At 38.2% G+C, this 25,031-nt stretch overlaps 1 protein-coding gene across 2 annotated transcripts in view; it reads left to right on the top strand.

Moving 5' to 3' along the window:
- The window catches only part of LOC112046310 (uncharacterized), a 64,310-nt gene that overhangs the window by 605 nt on the left and 38,674 nt on the right, over positions 1–25,031 (top strand). The window contains exons 2-5 of one of the 2 annotated variants that reach the window (XM_052888308.1): positions 18,202–18,345; positions 19,567–20,232; positions 23,429–23,596; positions 24,513–24,699. In XM_052888308.1, the coding sequence (XP_052744268.1) occupies positions 18,247–18,345; positions 19,567–20,232; positions 23,429–23,596; positions 24,513–24,699 (1,120 nt within the window). In that variant the 5' untranslated portion in view covers positions 18,202–18,246. The remainder of the gene's footprint in view (positions 1–18,201; positions 18,346–19,566; positions 20,233–23,428; positions 23,597–24,512; positions 24,700–25,031) is intronic. The other variant, XM_052888309.1, reaches the window with a different exon arrangement.

The raw sequence follows: 25,031 nt of genomic DNA, 5'->3' as shown, positions 1-25,031 counted from the left end.
GCTTCACAACACATCAGTGAGTGTCGAAGTGGTGCAAGCGCCAACTCGACGGTGTATCACGGGTGCGGGCTAAGAAAAATTGATTTTAACTAAAATCTAAGCATGCGCCCGCAGTATGCAGCGCGCCTTACGTCGCTCGCGCCCCGCGGTCATATCGTTCTTATCAGCTGATTGCACTACACAAATGCACTGGCAGCCTTGCGACATGAAATGTTTATAAATAAATGCATTGTGGTGTTGGATATTGCCCCATACTGTAAGTGATAGATGATAGACTTTCATTCCCACAGCCCTAATGTTGTTTGACAATTCACCAAACATCATTTTCAAGGTTCTGTAAGTACAGACAATGATGATTTTATACTATAGATTGGTTACATACCTACAAAATCACTGCAAAAAGTGATCCGAATATTTACAACACATGCTCAGCTCTGTCTTTAATTCCATTATATATTTATGTTTAAATAGTTTTTACACTTCCTGAACACAGGACTCGACATTGTAGACAATATTTAGGTATTATTTGTCTAAATAATGTTCATTGTTGACTACAACTAACATTGAGTTGTGTATAAATTTCCTCTTTTGAGCGGCTCATTTTTCATGCACCAGTAACACATCAAACAGTATTTAATATCATTGATTACAGACAATAAATTACTCCATTTAATGTTGAATGTTGTAAACTACCTTTATTTGTCATAGATTTAATAAGAGAGCTAATTTGAGTACTAAAAAAGTGTGAAAAATCCCACAAAGAGATTCTTTGACTGATCATGAAATGGTTCTTGTTTTAGTTACTTTTTGTGTAAGTAAATTAAAATTGTTGTGCAATTTTTATTGCTAGCTGAGATTCTTGTCCACACATTTCAGTAGATTCTGCTTACATTGAATAAAATTTCTTTATTGAGTATGCTTAGTTTACAAGCACATTAGAATCATCAACTTTGTACCTATTACATCAACTGTTTCTTGACTACCATTAGTTCAGAAGGCATGTTCTGTTAAGAATAGATGCTTTTTTTGGAGGCAGGTAGCACAACTTGTCCTCCAAAAAAAAGTCCTTTGCATTTATCATTCTTTACATTAAGTATAAATTATTATTAACTCTATTTTTCTTGTGAAAACAAAAGACTATACTATACTACTGCCTTTCTTGATGAGTACTGTTTACCAACAAAGAAAATAGAAATAAAGGTAGACATTGCTTGTCATTTCATAACTTATTTATTTTAAATTATATATAGTTTGTTTATATGTATAATGTTATCTAAAATATATTAACCATATCCAAGTGTTCTAAGCTTATTAATTAAATTTATTTTCATTAATTTAAGAACAAGTTAATTATAATTATTATTTGGTGTGAAATGACTAGTGATTTATATCCTAATTTTTAATTTGTTTGTTGGTAAACGGTACTCATCAAGAAAGGCTATAGTATAGAGATAAACAAAGTTAATATTTTAAGGTTACAACCCAAAACCAGCTACTCGATCAGTGGCCAGTGGCCAGTGGCACTAACATGTCATGTTAGTGCCACTGGCCATTGGTAGTCACATTGTGACTAAGTGAAGATAAATAGACAAAATTTTGTATAATGGTGGTGGAGTTGTCCCAGTCCCATCTCTTTTGTCCCAACACAACCAAAAATATAGCAGTATTTCCGGTTGCACTGATAGTAAACAAACAAAGAATTTTCCAATTTTTATGCAAAGGGCATAACCTAGTTAAAAACATTGTGCACACCACTGCCTGAGGCTGTTAATTAACAAATTTTAATTGACTCAAAATGATAATTGGTGGACTAGGTGATAGGTGATACGTAATTTCCCATGAGATACCCAATTCCCTAGGATTGAAATATTATGTGGTATCCTTTCCATTTACTGAGACATTCATTGTATACCACCATACCACCCTACCGGCAAAAACTTACCCCCAAACAATTTAGCATTCTGGTACCATGTGTAGAAACCGAGAGGGGTGTGGATTTTCATCTGATTCTTAACAAGTTAGCCAGCTTCCATCTTAGATGGCATCATCTCTTGAGGCTAACTTGTAGAAAATAAAAAATCTGTTACTATGTTTCTTCGAAACGGCTGGACTAATTGTTATAAAATGCTGTGTTTATAGTTTATATTGTGCAGGTAGGTCTGAGAATCGGTCAACAATTATTTTTCATACTGAGCCGCCAGCATCCAAATCCCTGCAACTTACTTAATGTTGTCAGACCACCTGATGAGGGGTTGCCATTCCAGTACCTTGGAAGCCTAACACTGTGTCTTCAAACTATAGCAAAATACTCATGTTTATAAAATAAAATTATTGATAAACCTTAATATTAGAAAGAGACGAATATCTTAGCATTCCATGGATTCAACGTGCAGGTGCCAGGTCCATCACGTGGTAGAGAGAAAAACACCAAGCAGAGTTCAGGACTTGTGACTACTGGATGTAGGGTTAAGGAATTCCTTGACGATTGATCCACAACTCTCTCCTCTGCTCGTGCTGTTCTCCCTGCCTATTCAAATTTGGTAAGATCCTATTAGAGCAGCTTTGGATACTCGTACTAATATAGAACTAGCTGCACTTCTAGAGAGGCCAAGGTCTTTAAACAAGTTATAGAGAGATTTTGCTGGTAATCCTCTCGCACCTACTTCTATGGTGTAAAGACTAACTACATATCCATTTTTAGTTAGTTAATTTGTTAGGTCATAATATTTATTCCCTTTTAAACTAAAAAAAAAGTATACAAATCGTCCGGAAATGATTAAACTTTTAGGAATGCTCTTTCGATGTTCTCTACTCTAGCATTATAATTATTGAGGTTGATATTTTTTACGCACGTGAACTTGCGTCATTCGACGCGATGTTTCAGAGGTCGGCTATGCGTAATCTTAATATAGACATTTAATCCATGTTAGGTATTTAAATATTGTCTTTTTTAACCCCCCACGCAAAAAGAGGGGTGTTGTAAGTTTGACGTGTCTATCTGTCTGTCTGTGGCACAATGGCTCCCGAACAGATGAAGGGATTTCAATTTAGATTTTTTTGTATGAAATTATGAATTATGGAGGAGGGTTCTTAGATATGTTTGATGAAAATCGCACTCAAACAAAAGCGCACTGAAAGAGAATATTGATGACATGATCGAGAGTGTAATTAATAAGTTCATGACCTTCGGGGGATTTTCAAAATTTTCAATTTTATTTTATTAATGTATTAATTTCTTTATCTTTAAAGTCAGTCACTGACGATCCAATACGCTCACATACCTGCAGCGCTAACGGCTTGACAGTCGATAATATTGATTGTGTTGTCGCGATGTGCATGAGCATGTGCATCGCGAGTTTTATCGGACGTCAAGCCGTTAGCGCTGCAGGAATGTCGGCTTATCGGATGGTGAGTGGCTAGCATTACGGATCTTATGCGTCTTTTACTTTTAAGAAGATAGTCAAGGAACCGTAGATTTTTTTTCAACTGATTACTATCAAGTTAATTTTTCGTGTGTAGCTTGATCTCGATGAGATGATCAACTTTTTTTATTTATCAGTAAATGAAAATTTCTGAGCGTCGGGACGAGAATTACCACGCAGTTTGATGAACATTGTGGCTGTTAAGTTGTATAACTATTAATAAGCAACAATAAAAAAAACATCTACGGATCCCGGACTATAAGTTTAATTTTGTTGTTGCCAGTTGCCAGACACTTGGGTTCAGACTGGAGACATGATTTTTTATATTAAAAAAAAATGCTTACACTGCGAAACGTTTTTGTACTCGACACTAGAGCCAAGTATCCATCGGCGACACTACGTCTCTATAGTTGTGACACTATAGAGACTATAGAAATATCTATACTAATATTATAAAGCTGCAGAGTTTGTTTGTTTATTTGTTTGATTGAACGCGCTAATCTCAGGAACTACTGGTCCGATTTGAAAAATTCTTTCAGTATTAGAGAGCCCATTTATCGAGGAAGGCTATAGGCTATATTTTATCCCCGTATTCTTACGGGAAAGGGTACCACGCGGGTGAAACCGCGTGGCGTCAGCTAGTTGTGTTGTAAATCTAAGTTACACACAATATTTCTATTGTCTTAAGGTAGGATGCGATGCATCCGTTACGTACGATGCGGATATGTGGACGTCTACGTCCTACGTTTAGGGTTCATTTACACGAGCAGCAACTGCTACCGACGACTGCAATCGGCGACGTCTCTGCGGCAGTCAACGGCAGTCGACTGCAGTCGGTGACTGCCGTTGACTGCAGTCGTTGGTAGCAGTTGCTGCTTGTGTAAATAAACACTTGGACTTGTATGCTCCGGCGACAGATAGCGATTTGCTTGATGTGAATACCATCGGCGTGTTTGGGTATCACATGAGATTCTTGAACTCATTTACTTACCTTAAAGGGGTGCGGTGGGGGGGGGGGGGCTTCCTCCTGTTGCGTTAATATGACTACACAGATTACAGACTAGCCGATGCCTGCGACTCTATTCGCTTGAAATTCGGTTTTTAATAAATCACGCAGGAACTGTCGATTTTTTCGGGATAAAAAGTAGCCTTTGAAATGCTCCAAAGGACCAAAGTCCTATATTTATTGTACCAAAATGCATCTTAATTGGTTCATCGGTTTAGCTGTGTAAATGTTACACAGTACAGACTACTAACGGACGCCCGCGACTTCATCCGCGTGGAATTTAGTTTTTAACAGATCCCGCGGGAACCATGGACTTTTTCGGGATGAAGAGTAGCCCGTCTTAATCCAGATTTAAATATATTTACTTTCCGAATTTCAGCCAAATCGCTTCAATAACCATAGAACAAACATGTACACACAATATTTCGCCTTTATTATATTAGTGTGATTAGTATAATACTAATCTAAATCTATACTAATATTCTAAAGAGGTAGGGGTAATTTGTATAACCTCCTGCACCTCCAACTTTCCAGTTGTGTACATTTTAATAAATTAAAAATCACGTGTCTCAAACGGTGAAGGAAAACATCGTGAGGAAACCTGCATACCAGAGAATTATCTTAATTCTCTGCGTGTGAAGTTTACCAATCCGCAATTGGGCCAGCATAGTGGACTATTGGCCTAACCCGTCTCATTCTGAGAGGAGACTCGACTGAGCCGAATATGGGTTGATAATGATGATGATGATGATAAGGATATGGATCTACTGAATCAATTTTGAAAAATCTTTTACTACTAGAAAGCCACGTGTGAGTGTCATAGGCTATATTTTATCCCCGTATTCCCACAGGAACGGATGAAACCGCGGGGCGTCGGCTAGTTACCAATATGGTTTTGTTAAATAATTCCAATAATATTAGGCAAATGCAAAGGACCGAGATATTTTTGATCCGCTTGAATGTTTATCTGCACAATCGTCTAGGTATTTAGCAATTTAATAGGAAGTGATTACACTTCTAGGAATCTCTTCCATTGTTCACGTATACGGTGTAGGTATTTTTCATGTACACTTGCGTCATTTCTTTTAATATTGTATAGCTGCATGCTACAGTGATCTTGTTTCTTCTGACTCTACATAGAATAGACTAATATAAGCGTGATTTATGTTCTATCTATATATTTTTGGAAATTAGTTCAAATCGATGATTTATAATAAAATATTGGATAGAAGCAGGCGTTACTTTGCGGAAGTTCATCATGATTATATAATGATTTATTTATTTTGCTATCATCCGCGAAAAGTCGACGAACCCATGCGACAACGTACGTTTCTCCCCGAAACCGGAGCATCCTCAGGAGATGTTGACTCTACAACGTGCAATTGCACATCAATAAATCATTATATAGGTAATTATAATAAAATACCCATTAAATTTTTGTCGATTGCCTATCAAAATTTAGCCGCAATAGGTACCTTTAAAGTGTTTTTCAGATAGTATGGGTACGGTGACAGTCGCCTGTATGACGTTCATAATACGCACTATTATCGTGAAACCCGATGAACTTTCAAGAGTGAAACGAACTGTCACCCGCACCATCCAACGAACTGCAGTCAATAAACGTATACTGGCAACACACACACACACACACGCATGCACGCACGCACAAGTATCTATACTTATAATAAATCTGTAGAGGTCAATTCTGTACATGAAATATATTTCCAAAATAACTATCAGGGGGTGATTTAGTGACCGATACTGACGCTAAAAATGCAATCAGTAAAATTTTTGATCTGTCTGTCTGTATGTTCGTTATAGAAACTAAAACTTCTCGACGGATTTTAACGAAACTTGGTACAATTATTCTTCATACTCCTGGGCAGGTTATAGTATACTTTTCATCACGCTACGATCAATAGGAGCACAGCAGTGAAGGGAAACGTTGGGAAAACGGGAGAAGCTACTCCATTTTACAGCGGTACTACTGTAACTGCTGGATTAAAAAGGTCTAAGGGCTGACGAAGTCGCGGACGTCCGCTAGTAATAGAATAAGAAATACCACAGAACTTAATAATTCACTGATTAAGACTGAAATAAAGACAGGAAAAGACGTAATCCTACCTTTAAGCGGGATTTAGTAGTCTAACAGCTGGTCGACATTTTCGAGTAGGTAGATATTTCTTCCGTCAACAGGGCTCACCAAAATATAATTAAGCTACTAGTGCACTACCTCGGTGCTCGTAGGTACTTGCATAGTATTTCTCATCCGTCGAAACAGTACTCTTAACCCCGTTAATGTCACAAAGTCAATGTTTTTAATTGATCTCTTGTATAAGTCGCGACATCGTCAAGTTGAAAATTAAAAAAATCTCATTTTCCGGAACGTCGTGTTTTTCCTTTTACGTCTGCTCGACACTGGTGTCACTAGTAATAAAATAGTTGTAATATCTGTCTGTAATTTTGAATAAACTTTATTTTTCTGTTTATTTATTAAGAAAAATCTTATGCTAATACATTAAATTCAAGCTTACATTTATGTTATTGATTGATTAAGGAATGCTTAGCTATTAATAGTTTTTTACAACTTTCACAATTTTTACATTTTATTGCTTATGAAAATAAATTATTACTGTTAGGTAAGTATATGAAAAAAAAATATTTTTTGTAAAACGATTTTTCTGAAATCATCTCTAAAAACTCATTGGCCGAGAGGCAAGCTTTATACGTGGCCGTTTGAGACTGACCCTTGATACCAGCTACTTTCCAAGCCAATACAATCCATATTCTACATAATATAACTAGCTGACGCCGCGCGGTTTCACCCGCGTGGTTCTCGTTCCCGTAGGAATACGCCTAATACGACGATACGATATACGGCTATCAAACACTGAAATAATTTTTCAAATCGGACCAGTAGTCCTGAGATTAGCGCGTTCAACCAAACAAACAAACAAACTCTTCAGCTTTATGTATTAGTATAGAGTATAGATACCATAGGTAGGAGCATAAACTGACAAACTTAACTTTAGCACACCTTACAGAGTTTAGGTTTAGGTACAACCACAGAGTAACCAGAGTGAGTCTTTACTAACTGCGTGCTGAAGCCGGTGAAACCCATAAAAAAAAACAAAAGTCACGCGTCTCCTTGACATGTACAAACTTTTTTCATAATTTGTATTTAAAAAATTAACACTAACAACAATTACATAAATTACTTAATATAATAATCAATAATAACCAATTAAATATACTCCTCTTATTTCTTTAGTTTTTGAGTACAGTTTTTAAAATATTTAAAAACATAAGACGCCATTTTTCTTAAATAATATTGAAAGTTACTGATGCGACGCTTCGTGTCGTACTGACTCGAGAATGTATTCGTTTTTGAATTCTGTATTTGTGACAGGTACGACACGGTCGTGTTACGTGCTCTCCATCTGCCTATTATTGATTAATCTGTGGGTACAACTCCGACGTAGCGACGAGTATAAAATTATTAATGATATAATTTAAGGACATTAAAGTTGATTGAGCATTGCCGGCTAAATTATGCCTGCCATATGTTTACAGTTTCGGGTTTCCCGGATTTGAGCATTGGTGTAAGTTGTTAGGCTTCTTATTTTTTTGACGTAGGTTCATTCAAGGACCGGGAGGTCTAGAACACGTTTCATGCCTGTTATACTATTGTCTTACAAATCAAAAGAATAAATGAGCCTTTTTCCTCTGAAGATTCTAAAAAATCCGCTAGGGGCAACACCGGGCGCGGGTACAAATCGACGTATCACCGTCAAATTATAGTTTCTTTGGGTAAAAGAATTTTCTTTTGCCAGGCATCCGGATAAAACCAGACATAGTTAGGCTTTTGGATTGCGTGTTCGACAAAAGTAAACGGTCGATATTATTTAAGCAATCCAATCATCATCATCATCACCTTACCCTTATCCCACTTAAGTGGGGTCGGAAAAATATGTCAATCTTTTCCATTCGTCTCTATTACTCGTCAACTCATCATCCACTCCTTTTACACACATGTCCTCTTTCACACAATCCAACCATCTCTTCTTTGGCCTTCCTCTCCTCTTATGACCTTCCACTTGCACATTCAACATTTTTCTAGTAATATTACTTTCCTCTCTACTTTTCCAATTTAACCAAGATTTATGGTAATAATCTAAAAAGTCTGATTTTATGTACATTTTTTCGTCTTACTTAATTAAGACACAAAATCTTCAATAATGTAGGGTGTTCTTTGAACCCGAATGTCCGGCCAAACTGGCTGATCTGTCCGGTAATCAGAATTGGTGACCTGGCAACCCTAGTCATACTCCTCTATTTCAGAGCGGGCTATAAGTTTGATACTTCGATTACTTGATAAAAATATTACTGAAGAAGTATACTTAGTTTGCGAGTTTCTATGGGGGGTGAACTGATTTTGAAAATTCTTTTATTAATTGAAAGCCACGTTTTTTTGTGTCAAACAAGTGGCATAGACTATATTTTATCCTATTTTACTATGGGAATGAATCCTATATAAAACTGCAGGGCGTCAGGTATATTTTTCAAGATTAATTGTATTGGCGGCCTCCGTGGCGCAGTGGTATGCGCGGTAGATTTAATGACGGAGGTCCTGGGTTCGATCTCCGGCTGGGCCGATTGAGGTTTTCTTAATTGGTCCAGGTCTAGCTGGTGGGAGGCTTCGACCGTGGCTAGTTACCACCCTACCGACAAAGACGTACCGCCAAGCGATTTAGCGTTCCGGTACGATGTCGTGTAGAAACCGAAAGGAGTGTGGATTTTCATCCTCCTCCTAACAATTTAGTCCGCTTCCATCTTAGATTACATCATCACTTACCATCAGGTGAGATTGTAGTCAAGGGCTAACTTGCAAAGAATAGAAAAAAAAAAACAACAGTAAATGTCTGAGTACAATAAAACTGATAAACAATATTTAGACGGGTTTTATCTGGTACATCCTTCACTGATGACTAAGTGAGGATTTATGTACGTGCCGGCACATTATCAAGGCCTTTTCGACTTGCTCTAACATCTGAATAGGGTAACCACAAATAAGGGAGTGGTCCTGGATTGTCCAACCACAAATAAGGGAGTGGTCCTGGATTGAATAATTTTATTTATCACAATAATACTTAATTTTTTTTAATTACAAAATTGTTAGATTGGATTTTTATGTTATGATGGTGATAAAGTTTAACATTAATTTTAATAGGTACTTTTGTCGTAATTTAGGTTGATTATTTTTTTCTGTCAATTTAATAAATTATAAAGGTTTTGTAGCCGACAACAACAGCAGGCGGCATGTCGCTGCAACACTATATGCTCTCTATGCATTTCTAACAAATATCTTCCAGACGTCGTGTCATTATAGACACAAAAGGTATCTATATCATAGAAGTACATTGGTGCTGGTAAATACTTAGTAACAGATGCCCCACAGTTTGAATCGCGTAGTACTCGCCTCCGTGAGATTCATCATCATCATATTCATCATAATATCAGACGATGGACGTCCACTGCAGGTCATAATCCGTGCATTTGTAGAGACGCCTGCATACAGCGAATCTCTGCGACTAGCATAATGTCGTCAGTCCACCAGGTGAGGGGGTCGACCAACACTGCGCTTTCTAGTGCGGGATCGCCATTCCAACACCTTGGGATTCCAGCGTCCATCGGCTCTTCGAACTATGTGACCCGGCCATTGCCACTTCAGCTTCGCGACTCGTTGAGCTATGTCGGTGACTTTGATTCTTCTGTGGAGCTCCTCATTTCTGATTCGATCACGCAGAGATACTCCAAGCATAGCTCGTTCCATCGCAGTTACACCAAGTTGTACTTAACCGCCAAGCGATTTAAAGTTCCGGTACGATGCTTCTTCCAAGAAAGACCGTCTTTGCAGTTAAGGTCTTTCTTGCTAAAGAATAAAAACATCTTCAGATAGGAATAAAAATCATATCATCACTTCACGTCAATAGTTATTATACAGCTATTATAATACTTTTGGTTGTAGTTTCTAGTTTACCAGACTTATTTATTTTATCTATTTCCTTCCTGTGAATATGTACATATTATGTTTGTAATTTAAACAATACAAAGTCGCCGTGATCAGTCGAGTCTCAGTATCAAAATAAAACTTGTGGCCACTCTACAATGTATTCGACTTGTCGGAACATGCTTCAGTTTGTTAGGTTCTGTGATACGCTAATCGGGGTGTGCAATTCTGATGTGAGTTATGAAATACTTAATACAATTCTTTATCTACGCATTAATCGTAAACAAATTCATTATTGCACCATTATCCATGTTTGAGTTGACGTTTTCTTAATAAGAAGTCCTTACCTACTAATAGCCAGTAGTTAAATAGTTAAAAGTTAAAAGACCATCGACATAGACTACCTACTTACATTAGTTTTTTTTTTTTTTTTCTCTGATTGTGTAAGTGCCGTAGGCCCCTAATGGTACTTCAGAGGCGTCACCGGGGGGTTTGGGCGAGCGCAGAAGCATCGCCTGATGGGGCCCGAAGGCAGAAGCAGAGTAGATGGACGGAACGTTACATTACTTTTATTTGCATGACTAGGAAGCACGGCAGATGCATGAGTAGTGAGTAAAGTGTGTCCAATGGCGTGAACATGGTTTTTACTTAGGGTAAGCACTATTCGTACAGATTGTACAAGATGGAAAAGTCCTTCTCCAATAGAGGTTCGAAATGAGTCCTCAGGGTAAACAGTGAATTTTTGCATCTATGAAGTGCACGCCACTGAGTGTGTCATTAGGCAGGAATAGGTACTAAGTATATTATTTATTTAGTAGAAAGTTACACCTGGTTAGTGTTGCCAGGTGTCCGGATAAAGCCGGACATAGTTAGGCTTTTCTATTCCGTGTCCGGCCGAAATAAACGGTGTCCGGCTTCTCCGGCTTTTGCTAGGTTTTACATTTCGCAAACGAGCGAACAACGAGTGTGTGTGGGTACAAAATTACGGCAATAATCATAAACGATTGCTTTTACATGAAAAAAAAATGTCGGACCTATTAATGTATTATTTAATGTAGTACTGATGTACACAAATTCCTCAATAATGTAAGCAGTTGGCCTTTTTATATTGTCAGGCCAAATTGACTTGATTGTCCGGTTTTTAATTTCGGCGATCTGGCAACCCTACATCTGGTAGATAATTATTAATTATAATGTTTAGACAGGGTTCCCAACTTAGTTTTCCCCCAGATTTAGGGGGCAAATAAGTGAAATGGGATTTTTTTAGGGGTATTTTCAGGGATTTTTTGACTCTTTAATATTTTTAAATTGATGAAAATTTTTATATTTCTTTCTTGACCTAGCGACTTATAACGATATATAATACGTTATTCTACAACCACTCTGAGGCGACTGGCGGTAATTATCATCGAATAAAAAAATTGTTAAATTTATTCATTGTCAACATGTATGATTTAAAAAAATCTGATAAGATAAAGACTGAATATTTTGTCTGTATTAGATATAGACTTTTGAAACATATAATTTCTAAATTATTATGAATTTATATTTTTAGGGGGACAACTCAATAATTAAGGCGATTTTAGGGGCTTTTGGCACAAACTTTAGGGATAAATATTTTGAATAGTTGGTAACACTGTGTTTAGAAAGCTTCGTATTGTGTTGTCAGCTGCTGTGGCTTGAGCAATGATTTTATTGAGTTTTAATTTAAACTTGATTAGTTTAAACTGCGGCGTCAGCATCGAACTTATGATAATCACGTCGTCATTGTTGTGTCGTTCAAAATTCTCAAATTGTGTATTTTGTTTGCTAGTGTTTTTGTGCAAGTGTCAATGAACCTTTCAGTGATTAGCTTCATATATATGTATACTTCTATATACATACATATATAGGTCTTTATAATAATATAGTTCCTCGAACCACCACGCTGATTAAATTCAAAATTTCATAATTCATTTATTTCAAGTAGGCTCAGTTTACAGGCACTTTTGAAACGTCAGTTCTACCACCGGTTCGGAGGGCAGTACTCTAATACAGATTGGGTGTAATGATTTTATACCACAAACTTATTATTATACATTCCTTCAGATAATGGATGGTTCTACAAAATATCAGCTTGATGCATTAGACTCTAGGGATGATGACAGTTTTTTAAATTGTATATAAATTAAGAGTATACTAATAGTAAAGCAATTTTGTCAAAGTAACAGGGTATCTGCGATCATTACTTTCGGAGCTACAGGGACTTAAAGGGTCAGATTTGCGGCGCTGCCGCGGATCCCTGAAAAACGCTCCATACAAAATGGCACGAGTAAGTGACGTCGTTGGCTCGCTGATCGTTAGATTTGTATGGGCGATCAAACAAAAATACTAATATCTTTGTTATTTGTGCGTTTATGTTAATAGTTCATTTATTGAAAATGTCACATTTAATGTAAGGAAGCTAAAACTGTATGAATTTTTATCTAATTACGATAAAAGATTTTTATTAGATTTTGAAATTTTATAATCTTATTTATTTTGCAAATATCAAGTCAATCATTGCTTTTTATGTATAAATTAGTTAACATTGACCTTATTTATCCGAGTTTATTATAAAAATCAATATATTCCAACCTAGTCATCATCCCCATTGGTAATGAACCGTTGACACAGGCGATATTGCAGACCTTGCAACATCGTCGCAATGTAACTTGTCTGTCGGTTTTTTACCGGATATACTTGGGCGAGTGTGCTCAGGAACGTCACCATCTAGTTCCTCCTTCCCCTTTCTACCACAGAACAGCCAGACGTCGCAAACGGTGGCATCCATATATCGTGGATGTCCAGGCAACCCGTACGAAAAGATTTGCATCTACATTTCTAATTCGTACAGCAAAAATTTGGAATGCCCTTCCGGCGTGTGTTTTCTGTCACCTATAACTTGAACACCTTCAAAGCAAGAGTGAATAGGCATCTTCTAGGTAAGCGCGCTCCAACTTAGACCGCATTAATGCTTACCATCAGGCTTAATTGTAGTCAAGCGCTGGCCTATATTGCATAAAAAAAAGATAAGTTTATACCTATGTATTTAGTTATTTCTAAAGATCACGCTTTCGAGGAAGGAAAATGACACGAAACAAATGACAAACAATAAAATTATAGCTTTGTACTTGTAGCCTACCTACACTAGGTATGTAGGTAGGCTACAAGTAAGTAAGTAATCTATACTCTATACTAATATTTTATAGGGGTAAAGTTTATGGTGTTGTAGGGGGTAATCTACTTACTGCACCAATTTTGAAAACTCTTTTACCACTAGAAAGTCACGTTATTTGTAAGTGTCATCGGATATATCTTTCCCCTCTATACTCACGGGCACGGGAACTACGCGGGTGAATAGTTGTTTATAATACTATCATTAATATTTTTAATTATATGTAATACGTACCAGAATTAAAGCCCTATCGACTTGATCATTACTTTCTCCAGTCTCTCAGTCACCCCTTTTGGAAAAAAGATGCCAAAAAATGTACAAAGGAACGGTCCCTCGCTTTGGTTGCTAAGCAAAGTAAAGCGAAGCTACCTAACTACGTATAACAGTACGTCTCGTATTTCATTGTAATATTCGTACGTACCTAGTACGTAGGTATCTAATATAGAGAAAAATAAGTTCAATGTGTGTAATAGGTACCTACATATATACATTACACATACATATGCAGTATTGTGCATTTCATATGCAGAAATGCATTGCCTATCCTGGGGACGCATTAAAAGTCCATATTAGATTTTTTTTCAATTTTGTTTAATGTTTGTGTCTAGTGCCGCCTACCCTAGTCAAAAACTTTTGCACGCTACTGCATATAAGTTCAAACATGTTAAAACTAGCGAACGCCCGCGTCTTCGTCCGCGTGGAATTTAGTTTTTCACAAATCCCACGGGAACCATGGATTTTTCCGGGATGAATAGCCTATGTGTTAATCCAGGCTATAATTTATCTCAATACCAAATTTCAGCTAATTCGGTTCAGCATTCGAGGCGTGAAAGAGTAACAAACATTCATATCATCATAATCATCAGTTTTCGCAAATCTCGGGAATCCATGGATTTTTCGGGATTCAAAGTAGCCTATGATCCAGCCAAATCGCTTCAGTAGTAGCGGCGTTAAAAAGAGTAACAAACATCCAAACATCCATACAAACTTTCGCGTTTATAATATTATTAGGATTACCTGTCGTTCCGTAAGTGCTTGTAAACTAAGCCTGATTGAAATAAATGAATATTGAGTTGTTCGCTTGAGCCGAAATCGAACCCTGTACCATTCACAATATTACGTTGGCGTCTACATAATCCCATTCTTGTATGAAAGGGCCATCCGTTTATCTCAGGTTATTGATCCAGGCTAAATCTATTTCGAATTAAACCAGAATAGCCAACAAGTCACATGCACTGAGATGGAAATTTTCATTAGTTATTTATATGCTGACAAATAGAAAATCCCTTTTAGTATATACTTAGTCCTCGGTATACCTAATGTTAGATTTCTCATTATTTAATAATTATAAATACATAAGACAACATATAAAAACTTCTTCTTCCAGATAAATATTTTAATCTGTACTGCTCATTAATGATTATGGTTTTATTCTGAGGTTTGGTTGGGTATTGTGGTCTATGTGACATGTTATGTGGGTTAAGTTAAATTTAATTAATGTATTAACCATCTACTAAAGTAACGATTTGTTTAAGAATGAGTAATAAGTTATTTGGTATACAGTTTAATCATTCCAGCTTGTGTTATTTTATTCCTATTCTATTACTATTAAAAATTGAATTACTTAATGCTGTACTAAAGAAAAGCGTAATTATTATAAATTTGTAATTACTTTCTACCATTGACGGAAAATAAATACTCGTAGAAAATTGCAACTAACCGATTGACTTCAAAAATGGGAGATTTTCTCAAAAAATAATGATCTTTCAAGGAAGAAAATACATATTTTTCAAGGAAGGGTTTTAAAATAATAGAGCCGTGATAGCCCTGTGGATATGACCTCTGCCTGCGATTTCGGAGGGTGTGGGTTCGAATCCGGTCCGGGGCATCTTAGACCAGGACATGCACCTCCACTTTAACTTATCAGATGTGTGCATTTGAAGAAAGTAAATATCACGTGCCTCAAACAGTGAAGGAAAACATCGTGAGGAAACCTGCATACCAGAGAATTTTCTTAATTCTCTGCGTGTGTGAAGTCTTCCAATCCGCATTGGGCCAGCGTGGTGGACTATTGGTCTAACCCCTTTCATTCTGAGAAGAGATTTGAGCCGAATATGGGTTGATAATGATGATGATGATGTAATTAAAAGCCTATTTGAATAAATTTCCGTTTCCAACTATATTTCTGACTCATCTAAGACAACATCTGCACTTACCATCAGGTGAACTCGTGGTCATGTGCGAGCCTCTCTTGCATAAAAAAAATTACATCAACTGTTACAACGTATGATAACACTATCATACGCTAAGTACTTTGATGTGAATGCTGAATTAGTTGGTTAGGTATTTACGTTTGTAATTTAGTATTGTAGGTATGTACCTGATAAGCGTCATTCAGAAAGGTGCCAAAAGTTTGATATGATAAGATGCTATTATATGGATAACGTCGTTTGATATGACGTATCTACATTTGGATTAGTTAATGCCAATTTGTGGATATTATCCTAACGAATATTGCGAATGTAGATTCGATTGGTTGTTTGTTACGCTTATATGCGTAAACTAGCGGACTCCCGGGGCTTCGTCCGCCCTTAGACCTCTTTAATCCGGCCCTATCGCAAAATCCGTTCTTAGCGGATACCTTTTAACTTTAGATTACCTCTCTGCCAAATTTCATCTTTGTACTTCGAGCGGTTTTCGAGATTTCGTGATGAATGACCTTTCGCATTTATATGTTAAGATTAAGATAACTTAACCGATTTCGAAAATTCTTTCACCAATTAAAAGCTACAATATCCTTATCATCATCACCATCATCATATCAGCCGATGGATGCCCACTAAAGGAAGGACATAGGCCTATTGTAGGGAATTCCAAACATCACGATCCTAAGCCGGCTGCATCCAGCGAATCCCTGCGACTAGCTTGAGTCCACCTGTTGAGGGGTTGACCAACACTGCGCTTTCTAGTGCGGGGTCGCCATTGCAGCACGTTGGGACTCCAACGTCCATCCATTCTTCGTACTAGGTGACCTGCCCATTACAACGTTAGCTTCGCGACTCGTTGAGCTATGTTGGTGACATTGATTCTTCTGCACCTCATTTCTGATTCGATCACGCAGAAATACTTCGAGCATAACTCATTCCATCGCCCGCTGTTTAACTCCGAGCCATCATATGGCCCATAATAGTTAGCGTCCAAATCTTGGAACTAAAGGTTAATTTTTAAGATAATTTTTAACCGACTTCAAAAAGGAGGAGGTTGAATTAATACATCACCAGCTTAGCACCGCCTTCATACTGATCAGCAGGTAGAACATATTATGATGTTATTTTTCACTTTTTAGTTTAGTGGATACGTTTTTAGGTTTTGAAGTCGGTTGTATTTTTTTTGACTATATTATATAGCTCTTTCTTTAGTCTCATCGCAATAAAAAAAATATATAGATTAAATATCGCTAGATGATAGCGATATGTAGGCAAAATTACCTCGTTATTCTACTGTATTGTTAATGCATAGACACTGTAATTTAACTTCTTATGAAGGAGATCATATCTGGTTATCATCGTCTGTACGATTGAGCTGAATCATTGTGTCAACTAAGTTATTTTATTTTATGCGATTTTTACTTAAATCAGGTTAGTCATCGGTTTTTCTGTTCATCAAATTGCAATGTATTTTTGTGTAGGTATTTGTTATATCGTCCTCATCGTCATGATCATCATCACCATCTCAATTATCATCATCACCATCATCCATCATCATTCAACATCAGTATCAACTCATCACTATCTTCATATTCTTCAGCGTAAATTCGGAACGCAGTCATAAAAAAAGTATATTCAACGTATGCACCTCCTCTTCAAAATGAGAGTATTGCACTAAAATCTCCTTGCAATCATCTACCGTCACCGAAAAATTACTTGAAGTATTTGGCTTTATTTCATGTCGAATTTTTGAAACCGATCTGAGATATCGTGAGTTAAAATTTTACTTTTTACACAGTTTAGACATTTTTATCGTATATCGTATACATAGTTTAGTTATTTCAATGTCAAGCAGTCGAAATTAAAATGTTGTACCTTTCTACAATAATTTTGGTAATCATTTTACATTGTGGTTGAAGAGTTAGCGCTAGATGGATTTTGGTTGTTAGCTGCTCACCGAATTAGTTTACATCAACATAATAGACTTGCTTCACAAACAGGTGCTGAAATCTACTATTTTCTGTGCTGAATAATTTGATTTCGCAATTAACTTAGTAAACACAAATTGGAAACCGCCAATTAATAAAATAAGGTACTAATAAGTTATAAGGAACATTTCGTTACAAGCTGTAGGCGAATTTAAACGAGGCCAACCATGGCGGTAGGGCGATTTCCTTCCAAGTATCTTCTTGGTAGATATTACTAAGATATTACCAATATTGCTAGGTAGCGTGCTCTAAGTTTCATATTCCCTACTTGCTATAAGGAGGGAGGCCTGACCCTGTAGTGGACCAATGTCAATGTGGAAATTATAAATTTGATTATCGGAGAACTTTAATATATATTTTTTATTATTCCAGGTTTCAATTTGCGAGCTATGAGCGGCCCGTGGTAGCGGCGGGGTGATGCAGCGCGCTCACCTGGGCGGCGCCTTGCAGCCGCAGCCGACCGCGCCCCGGCCGCTCTACCGCTCGCAGCACATCTACCCGGACATTGATGAGCAGGTACTGAGACTAGTTCTGTCTGCACAAGGAAACGCTCACGTGGGCGGCGCCTTGCGGCCGCAGTCGACCGCGCCCTGGCAGTTTTACCGCTCGCGACACATCTACCCGCAGACATTGATGAAGCGGTGTCGATTGAAGCTTCCTTTGGTAGAAAACTGGTCCTCGACCAGCCATCATCTTGCTTGGCAAACTGGCTAAATCCAGCAAGCTATAATTGGCTACCATAGATTTAATATAATGAAATGAGAAACTACAGCTTCTATAAAAATCTCTAGTATCTAGTGGCTCTTAGACCACTAAAAATATTAACTTTGAATGGCCTCGATGTCTTGTTATACTGTGGTAAAATTATTTTGCTTGTGATTAATTTGTCACCCTCCAAGAAACTACCTACTTTTTAATATTATTTTTAATTCAACTTCAGCGTGAATGACGCAAACGCGCTGCGGTGCCATTAATGCTAAGTAATGCATCGATTTCCATTAAATATATAATGCTGCACAATATAGCCAAGGTCTCTGTTTAAAGGGTTCCGTATCCGATATGGGATAGTGTGGTAGTCCGTCTGTCTGTCTAGAAATTCATAATCATCAGTCGATGGACGTCCACTGCTGAATATAGGCATGAACCTCCAAGAACAACGGTCTCGAGCCGCCAGCATTCAGCAGCTCCCTGCAACCCGCTTAATATCCTCGGTCCACCTAGTCGGGGATCGATCAAAACGGCGCTTTCCGGTGCGGGGGTCGTCTATCCCAGAACCTTGGGACTCCAACGTCTATCGGCTCTTCGAGCTATGTGGCCTGTCCATTGCCAATTTAGCTTCGCGACTCGCTGAGCTGTGTCAGTTACTTTGGTCCGTCTGCGGATCCAAGCATTGCTCGCTCCATCGCCCGCTGAGTGACTTAGAGCCTTCTAATAAGGCCCATAGTTAGCGACCAAGTCTCGGATCCGGCATAAGAAGTTATCACTTCAAAAATCAAACATAAGTCAAACCACGCAAAATATAGTATGATCGTTTCTGTTGCATATTTTAATACGTAAGGGAATTGAAATTTATACAGGCATTTCCTCAAATCAGTAAAGCAATGTTCAGTGTTTTCACAATTTATGGAAACTGCAGTAATTTACATATTTTTACAGTTTTTACGGAAGCCTCGATACACTTCTACTTTTATTTTTATAACAAAAAAAACTAATTTTGAATTCATTTTGTTCTTTTAGATACCAGCATCTGTAATCAGCAGTGTGGGTACGGTGAGCTTGTCGCAATCGACGACCAACCTGACGCCCACAATAGCGATGGCCAATCCGACCAACCCCGGCAACGCGAGCAGCAACCAAGCGCAGACACCGGTGCGGAACCTACCCAAGAAACGGAAATTCGATCCGTCCGAGTTGGAGGAAATCGAACGGAGCTGCATCACCAGTATACCCGAGCGGACGTGTATCACAGTGTCCGTGTCAGCTCCTGTTGACTACCCGGCGCCTACGTACCAAGCGACGATACTCCAACCGTCGCCAATAGTGCAACGGTCGTCGCCGCACGAGTTCCACTACCCTAATGTGGATTTGTCCGAATGGCGGGACCACAGGATCTTGGCCAAGCAACGCGGGCTATACATACCGGGTGTGATACGCCAAGCTGACGGGTGCAAAGTGGTTGTGGAACTTGATGGACAGGAGAATGAGCCGATCGAGTACAGTGATATATTCGGTGGGAACAAATATGATGTGATCAGTGATGCGAGCCCACAACTGAGTCATTTGTTGATAGGCTCGCCGTGTGTTGTTAGGACTACGGACCCCAGCCGGGAGAGTGTGCAAAATGTGTTCGTTGAGGGACTTGTGTTCGAAGTACTCAGTTCGCCTATTAGGATCAGGGTTAAGGTGAGTTGTTAAAGCAATTAATTTTTTAATTAATTTGCAACTGAATCTTATGGGTCTTGGGCATGTAAAACTTAATGGGGCCCATTAAAAACTATTTAAGAAATCAAATACCAATTATCTGCAAAGCAAGTAAAGGGCCAGAAGAAGATTTTTGTTAGTATGTTGACCATCGTGGTTGGATCCACTCTTGTGTGGTCTAAGTCAGATATTCCTAATATGCCTAGAGATAAGTAATTTTAAAAACACTCTAAAGAGTGGGGATTAAATCTAATACTTCTCAGACTCGTGTCTGGTCCATTAACTGTTTACCTATTGTAGCTTATGCTAGCCACTCACCATCCGATAAGCCCACACGCCTGCAGCGTTTAAAACTGATCGTGTGTTGGTCGCGACTAACACACGATCAGTTTTATCGGACGTCAAGCCATTAACGCTGCATGCATGTGAGCTTACTTGATCGTCAGTGGCTGACATTAAAATGTATACTGTTACCTTGTAATGGCTGGTGGCAGGTATCCACAGATCCACATCCTACGTATCGGATGCATCGCATAAAAACGGATTTTAGTATTCATGGTATAGAAAGTCATACAAGTGCGTCCACTGATTTTATCTCTTCTCCGACCAAGGCGCGTTTGAAACCCTCGTACCTTTAATTTTAAGTTTTCGACTTTACTTACCACCATTAAATTAAATCATGACATAACTTGACGTTTCAAAAGTGCTTGTAAACTAAGCCTAGTGTATTTAAAAATAAATAAATTTAGTGTAAAAATAAAAATCCGTTTCGATGCGATTATATAAAAATTGTTTATTGCACTGTCATTCAATATCATCAATACCAAAATAGATTCCCGATTACTATCTGAAAGCATACTTGGGTACCATTGTAAACATTTTTTTCATAGTTCGAGTGGACAAGCGGGGGTCAGCTATCACTTAGTAATCTTAGTGATAACTAATTTATACTCTCGTGTTTGCTTGCTTGAAATTGAGGGTCGAACTTTGTTTAAAAATTTTTCCTAACCTTGAGATGTTACAGCAACTGTGAGTGACAGTGAACAGAATTTGATTCTTTCCTGGAGCACCGAAATTTAAAAAAAAAAAATGGCGTCGTGGCGATCGTGGTAGCTTCCATACAAAAAAGTTCGAACCCCTATGCGTGTAAAATGTACATAGACCATCTTAACCAGGACATACTTAAAGTGAAGTAGGTACTTTAGAGAGATGCGTTTTTCAAATTTGACCATACCAAGAAGTATTGATTTATGAATTAAATGTTTTGTCAATCAATTGACTCCCATCTATCAACGCCATTCGTGAAAACTCAGTCTTGGGCGCTTAGTTGGAGCGTATCAAAGTTAAAAATACTTAAAGTGAAGTTGGTACTTTAGAATGATGCGTTTTTTTAAATTTGACCGTACCAAGAAGTATTGATTTATGAATTAAATGTTTTGTCAGTCAATTGACTCCCATCTATCAACGCCATTCGTGAAAACTCAGTCTTGGGCGCTTAGTTGGAGCGTATCAAAGTTAAAAATACTTAAAGTGAAGTTGGTACTTTAGAATGATGCGTTTTTTTAAATTTGACCGTACCAAGAAGTATTGATTTATGAATTAAATGTTTTGTCAGTCAATTGACTCCCATCTATCAACGCCATTCGTGAAAACTCAGTCTTGGGCGCTTAGTTGGAGCGTATCAAAGTTAAAAATACTTAAAGTGAAGTTGGTACTTTAGAATGATGCGTTTTTTTAAATTTGACCGTACCAAGAAGTATTGATTTATGAATTAAATGTTTTGTCAGTCAATTGACTCCCATCTATCAACGCCATTCGTGAAAACTCAGTCTTGGGCGCTTAGTTGGAGCGTATCAAAGTTAAAAATACTTAAAGTGAAGTTGGTACTTTAGAATGATGCGTTTTTTTAAATTTGACCGTACCAAGAAGTATTGATTTATGAATTAAATGTTTTGTCAGTCAATTGACTCTCATCTATCAACGCCATTCGTGAAAACTGAGTCTTGAGCGCTTAGTTGGAGCGTATCAAAGTTAAAAAAACTTAAAGTGAAGTTGGTACTTTAGAATGATGCGTTTTTGAAATTTGATCATACCAAGAAGTATTGATTTATGAATTAAATGTTTTGTCAGTCAATTGACTCTCATCTATCAACGCCATTCGTGAAAACTGAGTCTGGGCGCTTAGTTGGAGCGCATCAAAGAACTATTTGTACAAATGGCCTTGTGATGTACAAAAACTGGCTATCAATAATTCCGCCTTCTGCATTTTGAAAGGTTTTTGTTTTGTACAATTTCGTGAGGCATTCAGTTAGGAAATATACTTTTATAGATTCAACCTCGATTAAAATTTTTAGTATCAACTATATTTATTATTAATTAATTATAATATCAATCGGCTGTGAAGTACCTACTTTAGAGGTCCCGTGAACATATAACAGTGAGTAGCAGCGGTGAAGAGTTCATGCAAGCCGATTCCCGCCAGGTTACCTTTAAAGATCCATGCATATTCACTGTTTTACTGTATCTAGCTACATGAGAAACCAGAGTTTGTATCACACTGTAAGAACTTCCATTTCAATGCGGGGGGGGGGGGGGGCTTACCTTTATCTAGGCTTACCTATAGGTGTAGTGACATACATATGCATACCCATATATAATCTCCTAACGAAATCGCAAAACTAATCATTTGGACACCGGATCGTATCAGAATCGAGAATCTCTTCCGATTACGTACAATCAAAAGGTTGTCCAACCTAAGTATGCAATTCAGTTGTTCTATAGTCGCACTTAGGTACATTCTACTAATATTATAAACGCGAAAGTATGTATGGATGTTTGGATATTTGTTTTTATCCCGAAAAAATGAAATTTGGTATTAAGATATACTACAACCTAGATAAAAATATAGACTACTTTTTATCCCGGAAAAATACATGGTTCCCGAGGGATTTGTGAAAAACTAAATTCCACGCGGACGATGTCGCGGGCGTCCGCTAGTATTGTATAACGTGTGAAGTGTGCGTGTCTGCCAATCCGTATTGTGCCAGCGAGGTGGATTATTTGGCCTAACCCCTCTCATTCTTAAAGGAGACTTGAGCTCACAAGTGAGCCGAATATGGGTCGATGATGGGAATATAAGGTCTTGAGCTATATGTATTAATAAAAAAAAAATAAACAGGTGGCAGACGGCGAGAGCATCTGCAAGGAGACGGTGGAGGTGAAGCGCGCTGACATCCGCCTGCTGCAGCCGCCCTGGGCTGACGAGCTGGAGGACGCCGGCTCGCACGCCTCGCCCGCGCTCATGGGCGGCCACAACATGAGGGTCCAGCACGTCTCCTCAGGCCCGGTCAGTGTTCACTGTCACTTATTACTAAGGCCGCTCACACACGAGACTGTCTACAAGTGATGAGCGTTTTGAACGCGCATCCTACTCTACGAGTATACTATAGCTATAGTTCGTTGATGACACTCCCATGATGTGCGAGTGATGGAAGGGGAAGTACTGCGGGGGTGTGAAGTCGTGCACGCGGGACAGAGGGAGTGTTGCGAACAAATGTGCCAAGCTATAAAGCGTTCTCGATGTGCACTGTTTACCTACAAATAAATTTAAAATGAGGGCATAAAATTATAATTAACTGGTTAATTTATTATTAATAATAAATTTGATCTTATTGATCAAATTTAATAAGATCAAATTTTATTATTAGAGCTTAAAACAATTAGATATAGTTATATTTTGAATAACATTTTATTGAAAACAATACATAATTTAAAATAAATATGTTATGAAATGACATGCGTTTTCTACATTTATTTCTAATTTGTTTGGCCATTTCTAATACGGATCGTCTATTATACTAATCGCTTCTATAGAATTTTGCTCTCTATTAATAGGGAGACACTTCAATAGTGTGTTGAAGCGTCTCTCTATTCAAATTCAATCAATGGCGGTGCAACCGCTATAACAAATAACGCTATCCCCTTTGAGTGCGTTAGTACGAAAAAGATAGACTAGGATGGCTCGGCGCCATAAGACGACATTTTGTCTATCTTCTCTTCACATGGTCATCATGTTAGCGTTACAGGCGCTGTGAGGTAAATAGCTGTAAACAGAATCCTCTTCGGATTATATACACGAACACAACGACGCGTTAGGATTGTTTCCTACTTAATGAAAAAAAAAAAACTCTCAGTGTGTGAACGGCCTTACGCGTTTGCGTGATTGTTGGGAATGATAATATATTTCGAAAATGTAATGATAGCAATGTATCACATTGCAGTACACGCTGGGCGGTGACCACTTTGTGACGTCATCGCCCATGCCCAGCTCGCAGATGGTGACGGTGGGCGCGCTGTCCAACGGCTCGCGGCCCTTCGACGACTACGGCGAGAGCGACGACGACCTGCCCAGTGAAAACATCATGTTCCCCACTGACTCTTCGCATATGGGTATGTATATAGCTATTTTTTTTTATTCTTTACAAGTTAGCCCTTGACTACAATCTCACCTGATGGTAAGTGATGAGTCTAAGATGGAAGCGGGCTAACTTGTTAGGAGGAGGATGAAAATCCACACCCCTTTCAGTTCCTACACGGCATCGTACCGGAACGCTAAATCGCTTGGCGGTACGTCTTTGCCGGTAGGGTGGTAACTAGCCACGGCCGAAGCCTCCCATCAGCCAGACCTGGACAAATTAAGAAAATCTCAATCTGCCCAGCCGGGGATCGAACCCAGGACCTCCGTCTTGTAAATCCACCGCGCATACCACTGCGCCACGGAG

Source organism: Bicyclus anynana, chromosome 22 (genome assembly GCF_947172395.1).
Source record: "Bicyclus anynana chromosome 22, ilBicAnyn1.1, whole genome shotgun sequence".
NCBI lineage: Eukaryota > Metazoa > Arthropoda > Insecta > Lepidoptera > Nymphalidae > Bicyclus > Bicyclus anynana.
This window is presented reverse-complemented; position numbering and strand designations above follow the sequence as displayed.